The following is a 24,814-nucleotide window of genomic DNA, read 5'->3' on the forward strand; positions in this document are numbered from 1 at the left end:
GATTCCTGAGTCCAAATTGTTTTTTGTAAATGGTGAACAAGAGTGGTTCCAGAATGATTCCAGTGAAAAACCACTTCCCACCTTCCACCATTCTGAGTAACCTTCAATCCCTACTCTCTCTTTTCTGTTTTGTACTTAATTTGCTATACGTTCTATTACATGTCCCCTGACTCTACATGCTCTGACCTTATTCAAGTCTACTATGCAACACATTACCAAAGGAAATCAACTGAATGGTTCAGGATCTGCGATCTCAACTCAGTTGGAGAAATTAATTTTGACTTCCGGGTTTTGCAACTCCAAGTTACACAGCAGGTGTGATATGTGCCAGCATAATGTAATCTCAGCTGTATTTAAAGGGACAGTGAACAAATGGAAATTGGATGTGTTCATGGTGAATGGTGGATATAGAGCAAAGGGCAGTACCCAGGTTTCATAATGCCTTGCTGGAATTATTGCTAGGCGCAGTCAGGGAGAGATTTGCTTTTCCCCAGCAATGGAAGGAAAAAACCCGTTGTTCTCACCAAGAAGGTGTGGTTGGAGGTAACTGAGGAAGGTAAGCAATAAGAGCATTGTGTCCAGGGAATGGATTCTGTGGAAATAAATACCACATCTGCATCCCTCTCAGCTGGAGATGGAGAGGCAGGTAGCTCGCAGGTATCTCTTTCATACATATGCTGCCTCCATTTTATCACTACTGAATATGAGAAGACTGAGTATGATGATCGTCAAGATTGTAACTTTGCCACAACTAAATCCAAGGCCAGGATTTTTAGCATGATTGGGTTTCCCTTCCTACCATCCGAGAAGTCAGCAGAGGACACATCCCCACTAATACTGCCTGCTCTACAGCCATTTAAGGCTCCAACAAACGTTACTTGGCTGGAGGTGGGACTTCTGCCCCTCACTTGCAAGGAAGTCCTGCATCAGAGTAGCTGCAAGCAGTCCCTATAGTCTAGAACATAAGAACATAAGAAATAGGAACAGGAGTAGACCATTCAGCCCCTCAAGCCTGCTCCACCATTCAATAAGATCATGGCTGATCTTATGTTATGATTTCCACATTCCCATCTAACCCCTTATAACTTTTAATTCCCTTGCCTAACACGAATCTAAATACCTCTGCCTTAAAAATATTCAATGACCCCCACCTTCTGAGGCAGAGAATTCCAAAGTCACACAACCCTCTGAATCTAAGTTCCAGGAGTTCAGAACAAGATAAGTGTGGAGGTCTTAGGTGGGGTAGGACGTAAGGCCCACGGGATTGAGCAGAGGTGGAAGGGACTGTCGGTTGAGAAGTAAGGGATGGGAAGAGAGTACCTGCAGGGACCAGACCTTTTGGGGAGGTGAAGGGCACCCGATGATAAGAGGAGACTGCTGATTGAGTATATTCAAGACTGAGATAGATAGATTTTGGTCAATAATTGGCCATTCAAGGGCCTTAATTAGGGCAAGGGCAGGCTGGCTGGCTGGCCTCAACTCACCCTTTTCAGGGTAAAATAGCATAGAGGGAGCGGGCAGGAACCCAGTGGGAAAACCATCCAAAGAATTTTACGGTCCCTCCCTACTTACAAACCCACCAGAAGGGGAACCTAAAATTCTGCCCCTTATCCCATTCTTAAGAAAATAAAAACATACGTAGGCTATATTGCCCCTCAAGCCTGCTCGCTGTTCAATAAGATTACAGTTAATCTTTGACCTCAGTTTGATTTTCCCACTCAATCTCCAAATACTTGATACTATTATAGTCCAAAATGTATCCATCTCAGTCTTGAATCTACTCAACATTGACATCCATGGCCCTCTGGGGTAGAGATTTCTTGCCATAATTGTACAGGGCTTTGGTGAGACCGCACCTGTTGATGAACAATCCTCCTGCACCTGCAAAACTTCCTCCAGTGAACTTTCCCCTATGCACAAGCTAACCCCACCACAACACGTCATTGCTGAAATGGAAACAGACGGTCTTCCTCTCGTATACTGTCAAACATACCCAAGGCACCTCCCATCCCGATCTTTTCAACTTGAAATCCTCCAAGATTAAAAAAAGCTGTAGCTACACAAGCACGCTATGCCATTTGTCAGAGGGAACTGAAACAGCAGCTGCAGTTAGCGAGGTCTTATTCAGATGGGACAATGATAAGTTTAAATACAGTAAAGTCCTGCTGTTCAGAGACGGGGGCAGGGGTTGCAGTTTACATTCCCACCAAAAGGTAAAAATCGCGAATGATGAACATTATTTTCAATGTGAGTCAATTAGATAGGTTCCAGCAATGTGAGGGCAGCATTGGTTTGTGCAGTTACTCTACAGCAAATTGTGGTACAGTACGAGCCCTTGAGCAATTCAAGACATGTATTGAAAACTTTAAAAGAGACAATCATCATTTAAGAAAAAAATGAATCACCTCAAAACTGGCAGACAAAATCGATGAACATTTCAAAATTGAACAGCTGTTGTTGCAGCTCTGGACCGAGAAATTCGGACATTTTCAGTTTAATCTCTCCATTCAGGCTGTACTTCAGCTGCAACCATTCCAGGCACTGCTTCTCACACCTGTCAAAAAGGTGCCTAAAAAAAGAGAATGATTTGTCCACAGCCAGGACTAATGGAAGGAATCCATTTCCAGAGACTTCGACACCATCTCCCTGCTAACACATATCGAGGTCTCTGCTGCGTCATGGCTGCCATCTCCTCGGGCAAAGAGAGAGGAGAAAGAAAACAAGGATAAGCGAACGTTGCTCATGTGATGGCTGATGCTGTGTACAAATTACAAAGCGTGGGTAAGTGAATACGCCAACAAGGAAGTCACGAAAGGCGGAACTTCACTGTACCCATATGAACTGCTGTTTGAACTCATCTCCATTTCACAGGTCAGTTGCCAAAGCACCAGGGAGCCTTGAGTCCTGCTCAAGTAAAATTTGGAGCTGAGTTAAAAACCATATCAAAAAAGCTCATTAATATCTACTAAGGAGTTAATTGCGTGAATGAGAACTCACATTTTCCCAATTGGGAAATCCCGGATTTCAGCCAGTAGGTTTCTCACTGGCATCCAAACGTGTCTCAATTAAACACGGAAGTGGGAGTGTTGAAGCCCTTTTGCACTCTCAACCTAAGAAGGAATCATTTTTATCTACACTGCTGTCACCCCACTCACCAAAGCATTAGAACAGCTTGGTTCTGTTCATTCTGGTAATAGCTGGACAGGGTTTTTTGGATCCCATACCACAAGGCATGGACTGGGGAGGGGTGGGGGCAAGAGAAATGTGAATGATTTTAGTGACAGGACCCTGGGCAAATCTCTGAGCAAGGGCATACACAGCAGGTCTGCCCCCTCAGTTCCTTTCAACATGGAGAAAAAAGATGGCCATGTTTGTGAAAGTCTGTCAGTCCAGTCAGGACTAGGATGGAGCCTTAACAGGTAAGGGGAAACTCACTGATCTCAAGCCTAGGGCTAGTCAAAACCAGAAAGGTGGGCAGACAAAATTACATCTTCTTAATAAGGAGAGCATGAAGTCTTCTTACTTTTCTTGAAGTAGTGCCTGATGCTAGATTAAGGTGAACTTTAATTCTGAACTGTTACCCTGTATGTTCACTTGCATAAAATTCCATAAAATGGAAGGTAGTTTAATTATTCATGTCAAGTCTCCTCTCACTAAATTGTTTTCAGTTAGTTTACAAAAATGTGGAAGAACAGGAGGATACATATGAAAGACTCAACACATGGTTCAGATTATAAGGGTACCTTATTATATGCCTGCTGTTGTATGATTAGATATTGGGCAATACAGGAATACTTGTGAATACAAGACACGTGAAACACTTACAAGAGTGACCAGAACTGCCGAAGTAGAGAGAATCGTTGGAATTTTAATGTGGCACAAAATGGGAGATGTAAGATCAGCCATCCATTATTGGGCCAATCCAATTTTCCTTACCACTGAAGTACATGGCTTTCAGGGAATGGACATGCCACATGCCTACCTGGTCTAAATGACATGTCATGCCTGTCCCCACACCATGTAGTTCACTCCTAATATTCTCAGGGAAACAAGGGATAGGTAATAAATACTGCCTTACCCAAAAACAAAAAAAAACAGTTCCTCAGGCAATGTAGATTAAATACTTATTTTAATTTCAGATCTTTCCATAAAATATCAATGATAAACCCATATAACCTTACTTTGTGTATTTTAAGTTTATTCATTACAGAGTTATAACCAAACTACAAGATGATTACACATAACAGAAGTGTTCAATAAATTGAAATCGCATATATTCTATATATATATAATATATATGTTTATATATATATATATATATTGTTTACAGCAGAACAGGTTAAGGCATTACATATCAATCAAGGGTTGTCAAATGGTTGACCAGGATGAAACATGATGCAATTTCTAGAATCTGAAAAATTCTATATAATATATAATATAATTCTAAACGGGGTTTAAAAGACCATCCCATCCTTCACATCACCAGTATGATAACCAGATAAGAGTGGATAATTATGTTGGCAAGGCACTTTGCTGTAACAAATTTACATCAGTGTTTTGTATGAAGAAGGACTTTCCTTTATATCACGTTTTTCAGAACCACCAAACATCTCAAAGTGCTTTCCAGCCAATGAAGTACTTTCAAATTGCAGTCACTATTGTAATGTAGGAAATGCAGCAGCCAATTTGCGAGAGCAAACGCTCACAAACAGCAATGTAATAATGACCAGATAATCTGCTTTTGTGATGTTGATTGAGGATAAATATTGGCCAGAACACCGGGAATAACTACCTGGCTCTTTTTTGAAATTTTGTCATGGAATCTTTTGCATCTACCCAAGCAGGCAGAAGGGGGCCTTTGTACAATGTCTTATTAAAAAGGGAGGACCTCTAACACCCTCCCAATGTTCAAACACTGGAGTGGGACTTGAATTCAGACCCTTACAACTCAGAGACAAGAATGTTACCAACTGAACTACAGCTGACACTACACAATTCAAGTTCAAACTACTTTGCCTTGGAGCGACTTTTAACCTGCACCAAAAGTGATTGGTTTTATTCAGGGGAAAGTTTGCAGCTTGGAATAACTCATGAGGCTGGCCAGTGGAAACATAGCCTGAGCTAAGCAGCTACTTTCTTCTGCTCCAAAATAACTGTCCAATCAATCTGGATTCTCAGGGACATCTACCTTTCACTGTACTGATTGGAGCATAGTACTTGATCTCACTCTATGGCCGTTTAGATTACTGATTATAACAATTCCACCACTTCCATTAATTTACATTTGAAGTGTTAAGAGATGATTTCAATTCCACTCTCTGGGCAACAGCCTAGTGGGGCAGATCACTGACTGTTGTAGGACCCGACTGAACAGGTTAATGCCCAGGTGAAGAAGTCGAAATTTATCCCAGGATCTCAGGTAGGGAGGTACTGGTGATCTGCCACTGGATAAGGGAAGACAAACAATAGAGCCCTGTATATCTCTTTTTAGTAGTTTAAAAATACACAGCTTGATGATGCAAATCACATCAGCTGATCACATCATTGCTTGCTGATTATTTCATCAGAGCGAAATTAGCGCATGGCTCATTTACATACCCAAAGCAAAAGAAATAGGTTAATGATATCTGTTCATGAATACTTGGTGCCCAGTTACAGTGTATTAAATAAAGGCATGAAAGGTATTTCAGTACTAAATGATTGAAGCTCAAATTCACCAATATACGAAGTCAAGTTTGTTCATTGTCACAGTGTTTATCAATTAGGAGAAGAACGTTTTGAAGGACCTCTTCCTTTGAAGCACCGGCATCAACTACAACACAAGCTGGGTTCTCCATCCTTCTGTAAGTTGCTTCCACCCTAGTGCGCAAAAGATTAGAAACATTTGTGAAAAAGATCAAAACAGTTCTTGGTACAAGCCACACAATTTGTTTGACGTGATAAGTTCCTGTCACTGTAAGTAACCTGAGGTTTCAATATTATGATCTGCTGGTTTTTGTGACTAATAATGTGGTCCATAGCTTCATCTTCAGTATTTAGAGTTAGCATCTAACTATACTTCAAGTGACTTGAGACCACTTTACTGAATCGCTCATAGATTATGGGTGTTCTTCTGCTCTCTTGCTGAGGTTAGTGCAGGCCAGGTATGGAGGGTGTGCCTTATAAATTGGCAGTGCATTTTTAATAAATCATTTAAATTAAAAATAGCTGGCATAGGTACAATGGCTGAACTATCTTCTCTGCTCTAACATTTTATAAATAGCTGTTACATAAACTTCAGCATGAATTATCTCTTCATATAATATAATCTCCCACTGTGTTATCCACCAGTGCCTGAAATGCAGCTTTTGATTTTCTCCAGGAGAAAAGGCCCAGTCCCAGCTGTTGCTCACTGACATCCAGCTGCTACTGTTGAAGTTGAGGGTCCAACACTGAGCTGCTGCTCCAGTCTCCAAAATGCTGAGTTACCAGTCTCTACAACACTCTGGACCAATCCCAATTACAGAAACATTCCAATAAGAAACCAAACAGGAACCCACCAATTGTTGTACTTCACATAAAAATGCCCCAACACTTTACAAAGCCGGAAGATGAACAATGAACAGGAGGTAAAGGAATTAGGAAGGGGAAAGAGTCACAGAGGCAGGGCATACATCTTGCTGGAGAAGAAAGTGATGGGAGGGTTCAAAAACAAGGACAGGGACTTTGGAATTTTGTTTTTCACGAATGAATTAAAAATAGGAAAATCAAGGATCTAAACTTGGTCAAAAAAAGATGGGTTTTAAGGAATGTTAAAAATGTGGAGAGATGTGGAGAGGCAGAAGAAGCACTTATTCTGGAAAGATCCTATGTAAATAAGCCAAAAATGGCTGCCCTGTCTCCTTAGCTTTAAGTAGAGTCTGTCTTACTTCTGTCGAAATAAACTGTTTGCTTCCAGCTCGATTTCTTCCTTTGTTCTCATCTCTCCTCTTCGTTCTAAGCGACGGACTCTCTCCTCTGCATCGACTGTGAGCAACAGCACCAAATCTGGTTGAACTAGATCTTGGGGCCACTGGTACAATTCATGGTGTGGGGGTGGCAGGTTCTCCACCTTTCCACTGACTTCTGTTGCAATTGCATACGCCGCAGTGCTATGCCAGAATCTAGAACATAACACAATTTACTCAAACCTTCATAAAGTCATACTGTATTACAAACAGTGAGATGAGTTTGATAATTTGTGGGAAAAGTTGACAATAATTTATGCAATGTCTTAACCTACCAAAACTGGACTTTTTTTTCTGATCATTATTCAGAATAGTTTAATTTACACTAAATTAAAGTCCAGCTTCTTCATTGACTTCATAGAGGTCAGTCAGTAAAGCAAATAAGTGCTGTCAATTTACACAAGGTTATATTCTACTTTGTCAAAAGATGCTTTTATAAGTGTCAGCGTATCTAATAATGAAATCTTTTAACTTAAGAAACCAGACAACCCAACAAATAATACCCAGCACATTTTGCAAAATACATTTAATTGATTTTTCAATGGCTTTGTTTCTTAAGGACTAGTTCATCAGCAAATAGCAAATAAATTATCTTGTGAAATTGTATCATCTGATCCAAAGAATAAGAAAACTCATCAATAAACTAGCAGATAGCAAATTCATCTCTCTGCAACTCATGGGGACCAGAATAGACCATCAGTCCCTCATGCATGTTCCACTATTAATTAACTCATGGTTGATTCATAATTTAACTCCATCTACTCACCTTGTTTCTGTAACCCTTAATATCCTTGCCTAACAAAAATCTATTTAGCATGAAAAGCTTTTAGGGGTGAGAGAATTTCAAATTTTCATTATCCTTTGGGTGAAGGAGTGCTTTCTGACATTAACCTTCAATGACCTAGCTCTAATTTTAAAGTTATGCTCCCTTCTTCTGCATGATGCCCTGCCATGGTTTCTCCCCAGCGACCCTATAAATTCATTTAGAAAATACTCTGGCCCAAATTTTCACTCCCAGGTCGGGTGTGCAGTGTTGGGACCTTTCCTGGCTCTGCGAACTGGTGTGGTGAGCATGGCGCAGGCTCAATTAGAAGTCAGGCCTGCCGCGCCCAGAATGAGTTCAGAGGCTGTCGGGTGCATAGGCGGGCTGGGCAGAAGGCCTGCCTCTGTGCACAGGCACTTTGTTAAATTTATTTTAAAAATGAAAACAAAAAAATGCCCTTCGTCTCTCACCCTTCCTCACCACCCCACACACTCCTCATGCCCCATTCATGCCAATTTAGGCCACCTCATGCCCCTACCCACCCACCCCATGGCCCCTCATGCCCACTCTGCCACCTCATGCACCCTATCAACCCCCCTGGCCCCTCATTCTCTAAATGCCACCCTATGCCCCTCTACTGACCCCCATGGCCCCTCATCCTTGTATGTTAACCCATGCCCCCACTCATCCCCATAGCCCTTTAAAGCCTCTATGTCAACTTAGGTACCCACTCATGCCAATCCATACCCCCCTTGCACCCCTTGCCCTTACCCACTCCATGTCACCTCATGCCCCTATCCACACCCCCATGGCCCCTCATGCCCTCTATGTCACCTCATGCCCCCAATGGTTCCTCATACCACAATGCCATCCTATGCCCCTCTACCCACCCCTTACCCAAAGGGTAGCTTGGATTTCAACAGCTCCACGCACTATAAGATTGGCCTTATCAGCAACCTTGTAAAGAGGGCCATTAGCCATTTGCTCACTGTGCAAGCTTGATGTTGAAATAAGGTGCATCAAAGCTATTCTGAGGATAATGGCTAGCCTGGCCAGACCATTGCTTTTTGTGTATCGTGCATACACAGGAATGGGCCTAAGGTCAGCATTTTCAGACGTGATAAGTGCCCAGTGTACCTCGAATGACCCTGGGGTAAAGTTTCTCTAAACTTTGAGCAACAAGTGAAGCCAGCCTTTCCATTCTGCTACTATGCAGTAATATTTTCCACTAACAGAATGCTGCCGTCAAGCTAAAAAGACATTCTTCTACCACACAAATCAATAATTTCAGTGCCAGTGTGATGCAAGATATGTAGGCAGGACATTCCAATGACTGGTGGATCATATTAAACAGCACATCCTTTCAGCTATTCGCAACAGGCAGAGAATTGACAGTACCTAATCAGCCCGTGTTTGCAAAACGCAAAACACAATGCCTAACATTAGATGTGATTCCACAATTGGACAGCTTTTGCTGAACAATCCCAAGTGTGCTAAGAATTACACTAACAACTAATTTACGATTATCAGTTGGGCTTGCAACGTGGCTCAGTTATGCTTGCTAGAAGCTAGGTATATTCATATGGAGGGGCATGTCCTCAGCAGGCAGAAGGAACATGTCTAGTATTGTGCCTTTGTTGAATTAAACAAAAGCATGGGGGACAATAGTGCCCTGTGCATCCTCCATGGTAATGCCTTGATTAATCAGAGTCAACTTGCCAATCAATCAGCACTCTTTTCTCATGCAATATACATTGCTGCTCCCTTTGAAATTTGGCATTTTTGCATCTGTCCTGATGAGTGCAAGATGAAAAGCTTTGACAGCATGTCTATTTTTTTCAGCAATACTCAAGTTCTATACTACCAAGCAACTACTTCATAGCAGCTTGCTGGAGCTGGTAAATAAGCTTTTCAGATTGCAGAAGTATATTATGGCAGTGCTGTTCTGACAGCATTAGATGTATAAAGGGCTGTTCTCTTCGCTGAACAAAATCATGATTGTCCTTACATTCATTTGTGCACCAACTGAAATGTCAGAGCTAGCTTGAAAATGTATGAAACAGTTAGCCTCAAACTGATCAACAAAATAATAAAGAGGGAGAAAATAAATTTTGAGGGTAAACTAACAGGTACTATAAAAATGGACAGTAAGAGCTTCTTTAAATATATAAAAAGAGAGGGACCAAAGTGAACATAGGGCCCTTAGAGATTAAGGCTGGGAAAATAATAATGGGGAACCAGGAAATGGCAGAGGAATTGAATAAATACTTTGTTTCAGTCTTCACGACAGAAGATACTATTAGCATTCCAAAAATACTAAATAATCAAGGTGTAAAGCGGGGGGGGAGGAAAAATGTACAATAACTATCACAAGAGAAAATGTACCATGGAAACTAATGGGGCTAAATGCTGATACGTCCCTGGACCTGATGGGTTGCATCTTAGGATATTAGAGAAAGTAGCTACAGAGATAGTGGATGCACTGGTAGTACTCTTCTAGAATCCTTAGATTCTGGAAAAGTCCCAGAGGATTGGAGAACAGCCAATTCAACACCCTTATTCAAAAAGGGAGGGAGACAAAAACAGGTAACTATAGGTCAGTTAGCTTAATATCGGTCATTGGGAAAATGTTGGAGTCTATTATAAAGGATGTAATAGCAGAGCATTTAGAAATACATAATCCAACTAAGTAGAGTCAGCATGGCTTCATGAAGGGAAATCATACCTAACAAATTTATTAGAATTCTTTTGAGGAGGTAACAAGCAGGATAGATAAAGGGAAGCCAGTAAATGTAATATATTTGGATTTCAAAAGGTGTTCGACAAGGTACTGCACATAAGGCTAATGAATAAAATAAGAGCCCGTGGTGTTGGGGGTAGTATATTGGTATGGATAGAGGATTGGCTAACTAATAGAAGACAGAGAGTTGAGATAAGGGGGGCATTTTCAGGATGGCAACCTATGACTAATGGAGTGCCACAGGGATCAGTGCTGGGGCCTCAATTATTTACACTATATATTACTGGCTTAGATGAGGGAAGTGAATGTACTATCGCAAGCTTGCGGATGACACAAAAATATGTGGGAAGGCAAGTGGTGAAGATGACACAAGGAGTCTACAGAGGGATATAGACAGGTTAAGTGAGAGGACAAAACTTGGCAGATGGAATATAATGTGGGGAAATGTAAGGTTATGCACTTTGGCAGGAAGAATAGAGGAGCTGAATAATATTTAAATGGGGAAAGACTGCAGAAGGCTGCTGCACAGAGGGATTTGGGAGTCCTGGTGAATGAATTCCAAAAAGCTAACATATAAGTTCAACAGGTAATAGGGAAGGCAAATGGAATGTTGGCCTTTATTTCAAAGGGAATGGAGTATAAAAATAGGGAGGTCTTGCTAAAACTACAAGGCACTAGAATACTATGAGCAATTTTGGTACCTTTATCTAAGGAAAGGCATACTGGCATTGGAGACAGTCCAGAGAAGGTTCACTAGGTTGATCCTGGGTATGGAGGGATTTTCTTATGAGGAAAGGTTGAGTATGTTGGGCCTGTACTCACTGGAATTTAGAAGAATGAGAGGTGAACTTATTGAAACATGTAAGATTTTTAGGGAGATTGGCAAGATAGATACTGAGAGATTGTTTCCCCTTGTGGGAGAGTCTAGGACAAGAGGGCATAATCTCAGAGTAAGGGGGCACCTGATTAACCTCTCTCAGAGGGTAGTCAATCTGTGGAATTCTTTACCGCAGAGGGCTGTAGAGGTTGGGTCATTAAGTATATTCAAGGCTGAGATAGACAGATTTTTAATCAGTGAGGGAATCAAAGGTTATGGGGAAAAGGCAGGAAAGTGGAGTTGAGGATTATCAGATCAGCCATGATCACATAGAATGGCGGAGCAGACTCAATGGGCCAAAGGCCTACTTCCGCTCCTGCGTCTTATGGTCTTATGGTCATTGGCTTACATGAAGATGGGCTGCACTATCCATAACTAAATGTGGGAGGATGATGCAATTAGTTGCTGTCCCAATGCTTGGACACCAATGTGAAAGCAGCTTTAGGTTTTTGAATTTTAAAGCAATATTCTGTAGTTCCGTGTTTACAGTAATCTTACCTTCTTCATTGCTTTCTTAAATTTGCAGCATCTGTGTTTCTACACTAAGCTTGGGGAAGGGATCACATTATAAACTGCCTTTCTTTCTAGTAGAAATTCTATTTTCTACAGCTAAGTGTGCTTAAGAACTTAATTGTGTGTTGAAAGTTATAAATTTATCAGTTTTCATTGGAGATCCACATTGTTATATATTGTTAGTTTTTCACTGGGCACCACTGAAAGTTACACACCAATGAACCATCAGTGTTTTAACATGAAAGTTACATGTCAGTGGACCATTTGTTCAAGGAGAGTTACATACCAACAGAGCATCTTTGAAAGCCATGTGTGTTATTCACTAAGGGTGAAATTTCTAAATGCTAGACTTACCGATCCACAATTACTGGAGACTTTTCAGATACATTTGCTATGGTGGAAGCAGTAATGTAATTGCCCAAAGCATAAAAAGCCCGTCGAATGGGAGGTGACTTTGCGTCAAACGTTTTTCTCAAGTGGCCAATGCAGTCCGGCGGGGACTTCAAAAGTGTTGCTTGAATAGAGTTTCTTAAAGCCTCAGTCAAAGTACTTTTTCCTATAGATAAATACAAAGAGCTAAAACTTACGCCCATAACACACCACAGAGCGGTTCTTTTTAGTTGTTCATTACTGTGTAAAGTTCACAGGCTACATATAACCAGAGCATTAAGCAAGGGAAATGTATGAGTTTTGATGTCCTACTTGCTCAGCCACTCAGTGGCCTAGTGGTTAACTGGATTATCTGGTGAGCCATATAAGAAAGAAAGTCCCAAGTGAGATTGCCATTTTGTGTTGATTCAGTTGGTATGGGACAGTCGACCCCACAACTGGCTAAGGAAAGAAAAAAATCAGCCAGGGTTCCCACTCCACATCCTACCAACAATCTCAGAAGGATCACTTATGTCTTTGTTGGGTGAGGAACAAATGACATTCAGTTGTGATGCCTTTTATTGTTAGATTATTGCCCTTTATTGAATAGCTTTGTACATACAAAAGGAACAATTGAATAAGGTTCTCTAACATGATTCAGCATCTTTTGAAGAGGAGAGGGAAAAACGCTTCTGCTCCTCACACCATGCGGGTATATTATGAGGAACTGAATGAACTCAATGAAATGAGTAAAGTATCAAATTCACTGTCTACCCAAACAAATAGCATTATTAAACAGAAACAGAAAATGCTGGAAAAACTCAGCAGGTCTAATAGCTTCTGTGGAGAGAAAAACAGAGTTAACATTTCGAGTCCGTATGACTCTTTTTCAGAGCTGAAGAGAAGTGAAAATGTGATGAAATTTATACTGTTTAAGAGGTGGAAGCGTGGAGCAGAAGCAATAGGTGGAGGCAAAGGAGAGATTGACAAAGATGTCATGAACAAAAGAAGTGTTAATGATAGTGGTACTAGCAAAAGGAGGTGCTGATGGTGGCATTAAGGTCAGAAAGCAGAATGTGATAATAGCAGGACAAGGGTAAGCAATCTGGAAGGAACAACATGAACAAGTGACAAATGGCCCTTGTGGGGGTGGGGTGGGGGGAGGGGCCAGTGTTAGGGAAAAAGATGGAAAATAGGATATAGGTGGGGATAGAACAATGAATAAAAATGAAAATAAAAATAAGTGGATTAAAAAATTAAAATTAAAAAATGAAAATGAATATTGAAAAAATGAGATAAAAAGGGAGGGGTGAGGATGGAGGAGAGAGTTCATGGTCTGAAGTTGTTGAACTCAATGTTAAGTCCGGAAGGCTGTAAAGTACCTAGTCAGAAGATGAGGTGCTGTTCCTCCAGTTTGTGTTGAGCTTCACTGGAACATTGCAGCAGGCCAAGGATGGATATGTGGGCATGAGAGCAGGGTGGGTTGTTGAAATAGCAAGCAACAGGGAGGTCTGGGTCATGCTTGCTGACAGACAGAAGGTGTTCCACAAAGCAGTCACCCAGTCTGTGTTCGGTCTCTCCAATGTAGAGGAGACCACATTGAGAGCAGCAAATGCAGTAGACTAATTGAGGAAGGTGCAAGTGAAGCACTGCTTTATCTGAAAGGAGTGTTTGGGCCCTTGGATGGTGAGGAGGGAGGAGGGAAAGGGTCAGCTGTTGCACCTTCTGCGATTGCATGAGAAGGTGCCATGGGAGGGGGATAAGGTGTTGGGGGTGATGGAGGAGTGAACCAGGGTGTCCGGGAGGGAACAGTCCCTACGGAATGCCAATGGGGGGCGGGGGGAGGATGTGTTTGGTGGTGGCATCATGCTGGAGTTGGCAGAATTGGCGGAGGATGATTCTTTGAATGCGGAGGCTGGTGGAGTGAAAAGTGAGGACAAGAGGGATGCTATCATGGTTCTGGGAGGGAGAGGAAGGTGTGACTCAGAGGCACAGGAGATGGGTCAGACACGGTTGAAGGCCCTGTCAACTACAGTGGGTGGGAAACCTTGGTTAAGGAAGCTTTTACTTATTTGCATTACTATTTATTTTGCTTATTTGTTCTTCTTATCAGTTGTTATTTAAAACCTATCAACTGATTTAATCACTCCCTAACACTTTTAGGGTAGCCACTATCAGTCTGATGATAACTGACACTTAAACTTTAGAAGGTGTATTAATGGAACTAGCTCCTTAATTGGTGGACTGCTTGTTTTGCATGTTGGCAACAGTTTAGGTAATACTAATTTAGACTAATTTTATGCAATACTAATTTAGACTAACGGCTGAATACAGCATGCTTCATGAAGAATGTTACCTGGTATCTATTCTAGTTATGTAAAATATAAAACATGTGACATTTCTTACCTGTTGCATCAAGTCCTTCTATCACAATTACTGGAAATGGACCCTTTCTACAAGTCCTGTCGCACTGATCCACTAATTGCAGAACATCCTTGGCTTTGGGAATCATATCTACACACTTTGATGAACAGAAATACAAACATAGCATTAAACATAAAAGAAATTTTCAGAACAGCCTGTAAATCATTGTTTTTTTCTTAGCTTTTGGTATCTGAATGCTTTGGCTTAATCCTGTTATCTTTCTTAAGTTTAGAATAAAAAGACACATTCAATCAATCAAGAAAGTTATGCTTTTATTGCACCCTTCAAAGGAGCACATTATCTCCAGCTGGTGGAACCCACTGTAGCTCCTAGTCCATGGCACAGGGTCACAGGATCCGGATTCATGTGTCCTTGGCATGGAATCTCCCACTACAGTCGTGAGGAAGCCAAACTCTTCCCATGAAAGCAAGGACAAAGCATAGAGTATATTTATGTTGCCCTTTCATATGGTATACCCTGATGACCATATTCAGTGAGATTGGCCTTAGAGCAGGTCACTTGCACACCCAGCCTTTCAACCAAGCATGATATATGCATCAAACAAATCAAGAATGGGAAAGGAAAGAAAATATCTAAAAAACAAAGAATTTAAGTGTGTCTGCACTTTATGTGCAGACACACTTAAATAACACTTGGCAGTTTTGTACATGTTTAAGGAGGCAGAATGACATGAGTTGACTCATTGCATCTTTTTTTGCCAGATGAAATACAACTTCTAATGATGGTGTACATAAAATCATCGACAATACGAAACCACTGAAGGAGCGCCCATATCTGGCTTTAATTTTAAAAAGTGGCTGAAATATGGAAATGGCACAGAAATAGCACCTGCAAGAGGAGAGTTTGACAAATAAAAAGCAAAATACTGTGAATGTTGGAAATCTAAACTAATTTGGAAGGCTAAATCTGGTGCAAATGACAGCCCATCTAAGCTGGCTCTTACTCATCGACCTCCGGGTTTAGCTCAACACTTTCTGTTGTGTGTGTGTGCATGAGAGAGAGCCAGTTCTGAGAGGTGGGTTAATGATTTGAATATTTAAATTAATGTACTGCAACATCATTTTCACCAGCATTAAAATTTAATATGGCATGCATGGACTTCCCAGGCTTCCTGAAATGTGCTACTGATACCTAAGTAAGAAGATAAACTGCAATTCATGAGACTCATTAAAAGTTAGGCATAAGACAGCAATAAATACTCAAGTAAACCTTTGCTTTCTTACTATCCACTATATGAAAGGATTTGTTGAGAGTGGTCATAGTAAGAGGTTAATTTGTGCAGCTTGAAGGTGACGGAAAGTCAAGATCAGGATGGGCGGCACCATGACAACCTTAGGTTGGACTTCAAACAAAAAGCATGATGGCCGTCAGCAGCAGCGATAGCATTCTGTAAGAGACCAGCAAATAGTCAACAAAAAGAGGAGCAGCAGCAGCCTGCTGTGAAGAGACCTGCTAGTGCTCAGCAGTGAGATGAGCAACAGCAGCAGCAACAACTTGCCATGGAAAGACCTAGCGGGTGAGAGGAAGAGGGACTGAGCTCACAGGAGGCATTACCTGCGCAACAGAGTGTATAGGCGGAGGCTCAACTTCCTTGACCTCTCAGAAGAGCAGTGCTTCCGTGGCTCAGACTCCCATGTGAGGTGGTGGCAGATATTTGCAACCACCTAGTAGAAACCCTGCTTCCTGCTGGCCATGATTCATCACCGTTACTACCCTCAACTATTTTGGATCTGGATTCTTCCAGGACCCTGCTGGATAAATATCTAGGATGTCCCAATTGGCTGTCTACAAATGGGTAAGACAGGTAGATTGTTTGCTAGTGATGACAGTTACATTAACTTTGTCTTTGATGATGTGTTAGAATGAGTGGGTACTTATGTTTGCCTCTCTGGTTGTTTCCCACAGATGCATGTCATTGTCAATTGTACAGACTCTTTGCATACTCAGATCAACCAGGACCATTTGTGAAACGCAAGCAATTTCATTTTATCAGTGTTCACCTGGTGTGTAACCACAAGAAAAGGTTCATGTAGGTGAGCACTAGATACATGAGGAGCTACCATAATGCTTTATCCGGCAGCAGTCCGCACCACACCCCCCCCCAACCTCTCTGCAAACAGACTTATGAGGTCATTGCTGGAAGTAAAAGGATGCCCCCTTCAAACTTAGTGATGACCCCCAACAGAAACCCCACCAATGAAGCCCAAGAGCGAAACACTGACAGACACACGACAACCAAATGTGTCACTGAACAAGTGACTGGCATGTTCAAGATGTGCTTCAGGTGCCTCAACTGACCTGGAGGCACCTTTAAGTACACACCAGTCAAGGTCTGCAGAATGATCATGATGTGCTGCACTCTGCACAACGTTGCACAGCAGCAAGAGTGGAGCTATAGGAGGAACAAAGACCTCACCACACCAATTTGTTGGATGAAGAACAGAAAGATGGCGACCACAAAGCAGCACCAGCTGCTCATATTGCTGCCCAGAATGCCAGGGATTTGCTTCCAGCTGTAAAGTTGAGTTAGTCATTAACATCAGACCAATGTAACAGTCACATTCAACAGCCACTCTCCCTCCACTCATCCCAACAACCAATCCCACTGTCACAAAGCAATCCTTCAGCCAACCATCCACCCATTGGGCTGTCAATTCATGTTTTCCCATTAATCACAAGTAAGTGAAAAGGCGAGTAACCAAAAATATACAACACAGGAAAGTGGGGCAAAGTAATGCATTTTATGCTATTGGTTTAAACAACAGAAACATAACATTTTGTCAAACACCCATGTGTATACCCTTGTGCAACTACAAAGCTTTACTCTTCCTTTTCCGTCACTCCAACATGACACAACCTCTTAGCAGAGGTTAAAGCCAAGCTGCTCAGATCCTTGTTCTGACTGCTGTGATGCTCCTGGCTGATGACCCTCTGGGTGTTGCAACATGTGAGGACCCCATCAAAGACTGCTCCACCTGGCCTATATAGGAGCAGACTCAGTCATCAGGAGAGGAGATAGGGACTAGCATTATACCAGCTATTCAAGAAGGGCTATGAGATGAGGGGGGTGGGAAAATGGTGGCGAAAGATACTGGGAGGGAAGTCCAATGTGCTGGGGATATTCCCAGTGGCAGGAATGGTAGCGATGTTGGAGCCCACTGACTGGAGGTGAGTGGCCAATTCAACCAATTAATTGGCTTATTGCCAGCAATTTTACCAAGCATTTTGTCAACATCAGAACATCCCTTGCCACGTGGGGAGACTACCAGCTGCAATGAGGCAGCCTTCCAGGGGCCTTTCATTCCAGAGGCTAATGGTCCAAGAAGGGACCCGTTCAGCATCAATGAGCAAGCCTGTGGCCCTGATTACATTGTTGGAATGTTCATCCCAGTAAATTTCCTACTGGCCCTTCAAAGGCCCTGAAGATGGAGGTGCCCTCTCCTTCTCCCTGCTGCCTCAGCAGCGGTCACATCTCTCAATGGTGCTGCCAAGGCTGCAGTGCTGTGGCCCTCTGATTGGGCCAGCAGCAGGGAGAGTCAGCTTGCCGTCATCAATTAGACAGTGAGCTGAGCAGCGGGCTTTTGATTGGCCACCACCACCAGTGAAATTGCTATCACAGGCCCACTGTCCACCCACATGGACTCGGGACACATATTTGGTCCCCATGTCAGCATGTTGTGTACTGGCTGAGGAGGGCAATGGATCAGAAGTGGGAGCATTTCCTACTTCCATGTCTGCTTTCACCATTATCCCTCTCATGGGTTGGCCACATTTCAATGATACTGCACTGCTGGAGGGCAATTTGATGCACATCAGTGACACCCTGGAAAGCTTAAGGCAAAGGTGTCCATCATCTCACTTAAGGCATCAGCTTCATTGGCAACCACAGATTGCATAGCCATGGTCAGTTAAGGCTACACAGACCCACTTGATTGCCACGATTGATCTTTCACGGAGTTAGCCACTCTACTCATGGAAGAAGACATCCTCATAATATTCTGGGGTATTAGCACAATAATGGTTGGGCTGGACTCCTCCACTTCCAATGCAAATGTGAACAGTGTGCATGAAAGTTCTGCCAGTACATCAGAGGTCTTCTACTGCCCCTAAATGATTATTTTGGGGTACAGCATCTTCGTCCAGCTGAGCAGGGCTTGGAGAGTACTACCTCCTCCGATGTGGACTCTCCACAACTGTCCCTGCCACTGCTATCTGTTTCTACTCACTTGTGAACCCTAAGCCACCAGTTAACATCACAAATAACTGCCTAGGTGAAGCTACCAAAGTGCATGTATTTGCAAGGTTGCATGGTAATCATGAGTTCTATAAATCAAGATCACTAGAGAAAATGTACTGGGAAAACTAACAGGACTAAAGGATGACAAGTCCACTGGACTGGATGGCCTGCATCCTAGGGTCTTAAGGGAAGTAGCTGCAGAGAGAGTGGATGCATTGGTCATAGTCTTCCAAAATTCCCTAGATTCTGAAAAGGTCCCAACGGATTGGAAAGCCACAAGTGTAACACTACTATTCAAGACAGGCATGAGACAGAAAGCAGGAAATTATAGGCCAGTTAGTCTAACAACTGTCATTAGGAAAACGCTAGAATCAAATTTTAAAGAGGTAGTAGTAGGACATTTATAAAAATCATAATACAATCAGGCAGAGTCAACATGGTTTTGTGAGAGGGAAATCATGTTTGATAAATTTATTAGAGCTCTTTGAGGATGTAACTAGCAGAGTGGACAAAGGGAAACCAGTGGATGTAGCATATTTGGATTTCCAAAAAGCATTTGACAAGGTGTCAAGTAAAATGTTACTGCACAAAATAAGAACTCATGATGTTGGGGGTGATACATTAGTATGGATAGGGGATTGGCTGACAAGCAAGACAGTTGGGGTAAATGGGTAATTTTCAGGTTGGCAAACCATAATTAGTGAAGTGCTGCAGGGATCAACGCTGGGGCCTCAACTAATTGTATTGTAGCCAAATTTGTAGATGATGCAAACACAAGTAGGAAAGTAAGTCGTGGGGAGGATACAAAGAGTCTGCAATGTGATATAGATAGGTTGAGTAAGTGAGCAAAAAAATGGCAGATGGGGTGTAAAGTGGGAGAAAGTGAGGCTGTCCACTTTGGCAGGAAGAATAGGAAAGCAGAATATTATTTAAATGGAGAGGGACTGCAGAAAGCTGCAGTACACAGGGATCCGGGTGCCCTTGTACATGAATCGCAAAAAATTAGCATGCAAGTACAACAAATAATTAGGAAGGCAAATGGGATGTTGGCCTTTATTGAAAGGGGAATGAGTTATCAAAGTAGGTAAGACTTGCTACAGCTGTGCTGGTCATTGATGAGACCACATCTGGAGCACTGTGTACAGTTTTGGCCTCCTTACTTAAGGAGACCATTGGAAGCAGTTTAGAGGTTCACTAGATCTGATTCCTGGGATAAATGGGTTGTCTTTAAGCAAACATTGAGAATGTTTGACCTATACTTATTTGAGTTTAAAAGAATGAGTGTGATCTTATTGAAACATAAAAGATTCTGAGGGTGCTTAACAGGGTAGATGTTGGGAGAATGTTTCCTCTCATGGGGGAATCTAGAACTAGGGGGCACAGTTTAAAATTTGGGGATCATCTATTTAAGACAGAAATGAGGAAGAGTTTCTTCTCTCAGAGGGTTCTTTGTATTTGGAATTCTCTTCCACAGAGAGCAGTGAGGGCTGGGTCATTGAATATATTCAAGGCTGAGTTAAACAAATTCTGATCAACAAAGGATTTAAGGTTTATGTTGGACAGGCAGGAAAATGGAGTTAAGGCCACAATCAGATCAGCCATGATCTTATTGAATGACAAAGCAGGCTCGATGGGCCAAATGGCCTACTCCTGCTCCTATTTCTTACGATCTTATGATCTTTAAATCAAATTCTCTAAGTATTCATCATCCAGGAAGTCCACCATACACATGTAGGCCCTGATAAAGAAAAAATGAATTTGTACTGGCACAATAAGAATATTGCAACATTGTCTTCATAATACTATCATGTCTTCTTTGCTGCTGAATTGTCAACATGACTTCATGTTGTACAACAAGTGGGTCACTGATATTTATATCTGTCACCAATTGGCTGGAGATCCCCAACTCCCCATCATCAAAAGCCAGGGATGCTGAGAAGTTACTGATCTCCAGCACTTTCTCCTCTGCAATTGTCAGCTGCAAGATCTGAGCAGGAGCATCTCAGTCCTCTGTTTTTCACTCTCTGCTCCAGCAACAGACCTAAGAGTGAATGCAACGGTGTGTGTCAATAGATGCAAAATATTTGGTGAAGATGTCTAACAGGAAGAGGCATTAAACTACATAAGGATCAGAATCAGTGATAGTAGCGGATGGAAACATGAGGAAGTGCAGGACAGGGGTGCTTGAAAGATAAGTATATGTGAGGAGTGATATGATGGAGTAGGCTTGACAAGACAGACTGGAGTGTGGGTTGATGCACACAAAAGGATATAGGTGAATGTGCACCTGCCTTGACCTGGTTAGGTCGTTAAAGTGACTTGCCACATGAAGCCACAACTGTGGCACAATGCTCCAGCTGCTGGCCTCCTTGGCCACTTCCTGCCATGTCTCTTTGGTAGTAACTGGAGACATCATCTTTCTATTGCTGGGGGAGAGTATTTTTCTCTGATTCCTCACTGTACTTAGTGATGCATCGTAAAATCAAGGCACAGCCTTGACCATTCTGAATTCACTATGACACTTCTCATTCCCTTCATTCAAAGGTTTAACTTCTCCGAATGGCATCTTTGGATTAGCCCTTTAAATAATCCAGTTAAGATTGAATCATGCGGATTTGCACTATGGCCACTGCTGCACATTCGACACCTACTCAGAAGTGATATTTTTAATTATCTGTCTACATTAAAACATCACAGATTGACACGCTGACAGTCCTTCCAGGTTTCCCACCCAATATGGCATCATCCTGTGCCAACGTGTCTCAGAGTTATTATTAGGTCATTAACTCTTTTTTTCTGCACAGCTTCTACCTCACCTGCTGAATGCCCAGGATTTTCTGTTTTCATGAAAAAAGATTTCATATTTAGTTGACCAGGAGCGAAATTGCCTGCAAAGTACTAGACAGCAACATCAGACCTGACAGAGATAAGAAACCTGCAAGCCAAATATGTTCCTATTCCCAATTTTATCAGACCTGCAGTGCTGTGTCTTTTAACTGACCCCTCCTGCTTCCATTACAGAAAATGAGGCAAAGCACTGTTTGAAAAACATCCATCTCTGTATAACATGCCTGCAGAAACATCTGATTTGTGATCATTTTATTTTCTTTATTCATTCATGGGATTGCTGGCAAGGTCAGTATTTATTACCCAACCCTAACTGTCCTTGGGAAGTTGCTCGCTCACCCCCTTCTTGAGCTGCTACAGTCCATGCAGTTTAGGTACACACATGGTAAGGAGTTCCAGGATTTTAACTCAATGACAGTGAAGGAATGGCAATAGATTTCCAAGTCATGATGGTGCATAACATGGGGTGGGTGGGGGGAGAAGTTCCATGTGATGGTGTTCCCATGTGCCCGCTGCCCTTGCCTGCCCACCCAGTGCCCCCCCCCCACCCCCGATACTACCACTGCCACCACTGCCTGGGTGCTGATGCTGCTGTCTGTCCCCGCCCCCAATTGCAGAGACAAGTGGGGGCAAAAACAACAAAATGGAGAAAAGAGATAAAAGGGAAAGTGAAGACCACGAGAGAAAGAAAACAAGAGCAAAAAGAAAAAAAAGAGCAAACAGAAGTGAAGGGAGCAAGATACAGACAGGCATAAGTGAAGGTAAGAGACAGAAATGAAGATAGTGGAAATGGTTCAAGGTTTCAAAGAAAGACGAGATTAGGGTTTGATGATGATGGTGATGCCAGGGTTTAAAAGCAATTTAAACAGTCCACGAGTAGTGTCGTCAAGCTATGTTCTCCCAAAATGCTGAACACACCTACCTTCAAGAATCATTAAAAACTCGTATCCTTCTGCCTTACCTCTTCTAAAACGCCATAAGCATCTTCATATTTGCAGAATATAACGGAATTTTTTATGTTTAACACAGAGGGATGGAGCTCTGGTTTTTCAGCCAGTGAGATACAGTTTCTGAAGATCTCTCTCTCCTGCCCATCAGTGACCAGCCTCAGTCCCTGCCATATTCTGCCCCCATCATCTCCCGTGTAGCTGCAGAGAGTTGTCTGCCTATTTGCACGGACCAGATCCTGCAATAGACGCTCTGTCTCTTTAAAATTTTGATCGTCTTGGACCAAAAATCCCTTGATCAAGGATCCCTGCTTGTTTGGGGAAAACGCCATCATTTCCATAACGCGACATCTTTCGGGCAGCCTGGTCAGTTTATCTCGCAGATGGACGTATGATTCTGCACCCTGAATCCTGTTTTCAGAGGCGATGCAAACCGAGTACGTTTGACCGCGGCTCAGGAGTTGATGCAAACGGGAATTCTCATCCCAGGGCCCCTCGGAGGTCGGGTTTAGAGCAAAATAAAGCGGCTCAGAGTTGTTGCTGCACTCGATTGCAAAGATCTTTTTAGCCCATTCCCTGTACAGAGCCGATCCCAGTGAGTGGGCCATCTCGAAGCTGCATCGCACATTCATAGTCGCCGCAGTGACTGGCGACACTGAACCTGCTGGGGCTGCGGAATCGAAACGCAGCCTCCAGGAAACAATCGTGACGTTTGGAAAGTGAAAGCGCCACCGCTGTCCAAAAGTCCGAAAGAGGTAACGGAGAAATGAAAGTCCTTGCTCTCGGGAAATGGTGTTTGCAACTTTTAATAACAAGCCCCAATCCCAAAACAGAGCAGTGGACTCAGGGGCACGGGATCGGGCTGTAATTCTGATCAATGCGTTTCTGAAGGGAGTTTTAAAACAAACATGATAACATAACAAAAACAGAATTACCTGGAAAAACTCAGCAGGTCTGGCAGCATCGGCGGAGAAGAAAAGAGTTGACGTTTCGAGTCCTCATGACCCTTCGACAGAACTATACATAAGACGCCGCATTTACAGGAAAAGTTTACAGGGTTACGGGGAAAGAGCAGGGAATTGGGATGCCTTCATAGGTGCAGAGCCAGCGCAGACGCGATGAGCCCAATGGCCTGTTGGTTCAAGTTATGAACCTATGGTTGCTAAATTTGATTGTCTCCTAAACCTAGGCTGGGGATTTTTTAAAATTCATTCATGGGACCTGGGCGTTGCTGGCTAGATCAGCATTTATTGCCCAGGGCATTTAAGAGTCAACCACATTGCTGTGGGCCTGGAACCACATGTAGGCCAGGTCAGGCAAGGACAGCAGATTTCCTTCCCTAAAGGACATTAGTCCTTTTGCAGAACAGGACCTTTTCCAAATTTCTGCCCTTGTCCTTTGACTAGACCGTCCTCTTGGCACCTCTCCTGTTCCACTCCCCTGGATTTGGAAACTTTCTTCTTTAGTTTCTGGAACATGCTTCTGCAGTTGTCTCTCCTGTCCAGCCTCTCTTGGCAGTTGGCATCAACTTTAGTTTGGGATTTGCTATCTGTCCCTCTGGTGTCCAGTCTCTCTGGAATCCCTGTTTCAACTAAACTGCAACTGCTTTGGCTCTGGGAGTCTCTCTCTCTGGACCCCTGTTGTTGGGCAACAGCATAGTTTTTTTTAAAACAAAAACAGAATTACCTGGGAAAACTCAGCAGGTCTGGCAGCATCGACGGAGAAGAAAAGAGTTGACGTTTCGAGTCCTCATGACCCTTCAACAGTTTTTTTAAACCTTGTTTTACTAACTTCCCTTCAAAATGCAGGCGTCTTTTAAATTGAAACTTAAACTCAGCATCCCCTTTTTCTTAACACACAAAAAAAGTAAATACAAATTAAACCTAAACTTTAAAGCTAAAACTCATTCTTAACACGCACAAATATAAAAATACTTAAACTATCTTTATTTCCAAACAACATTCTAAGCACTGGCACACTGCAGAAAGAGAGGCAACACAGTTGAGTGGAGGGGTTATGTGGCAAATTCATAGGAATTACAATGTATTTGCTTTCATAGCACAGCCACTGGTGAGCAATTGGAAGAAGTC

The 24,814-nt window shown here is 42.5% G+C and overlaps 1 protein-coding gene across 1 annotated transcript; it reads right to left on the reverse strand.

Annotated features, from left to right (window-relative positions):
• Window positions 1-4,112: 4,112 nt before the first annotated feature.
• On the reverse strand, window positions 4,113-23,588 carry cmpk2 (cytidine monophosphate (UMP-CMP) kinase 2, mitochondrial). The gene is made up of 5 exons (XM_041188239.1): window positions 22,739-23,588; window positions 14,655-14,769; window positions 12,234-12,435; window positions 6,909-7,142; window positions 4,113-5,859 (listed from the first exon to the last, which is right to left on the reverse strand). The coding sequence occupies exons 1-5, from the start codon at window positions 23,354-23,356 to the stop codon at window positions 5,730-5,732; spliced, it is 1,299 nt and encodes a 432-aa protein (XP_041044173.1). The 5' UTR covers window positions 23,357-23,588; the 3' UTR covers window positions 4,113-5,729.
• Window positions 23,589-24,814: the final 1,226 nt, after the last annotated feature.

Source organism: Carcharodon carcharias, chromosome 5 (assembly GCF_017639515.1).
Source record: "Carcharodon carcharias isolate sCarCar2 chromosome 5, sCarCar2.pri, whole genome shotgun sequence".
NCBI lineage: Eukaryota > Metazoa > Chordata > Chondrichthyes > Lamniformes > Lamnidae > Carcharodon > Carcharodon carcharias.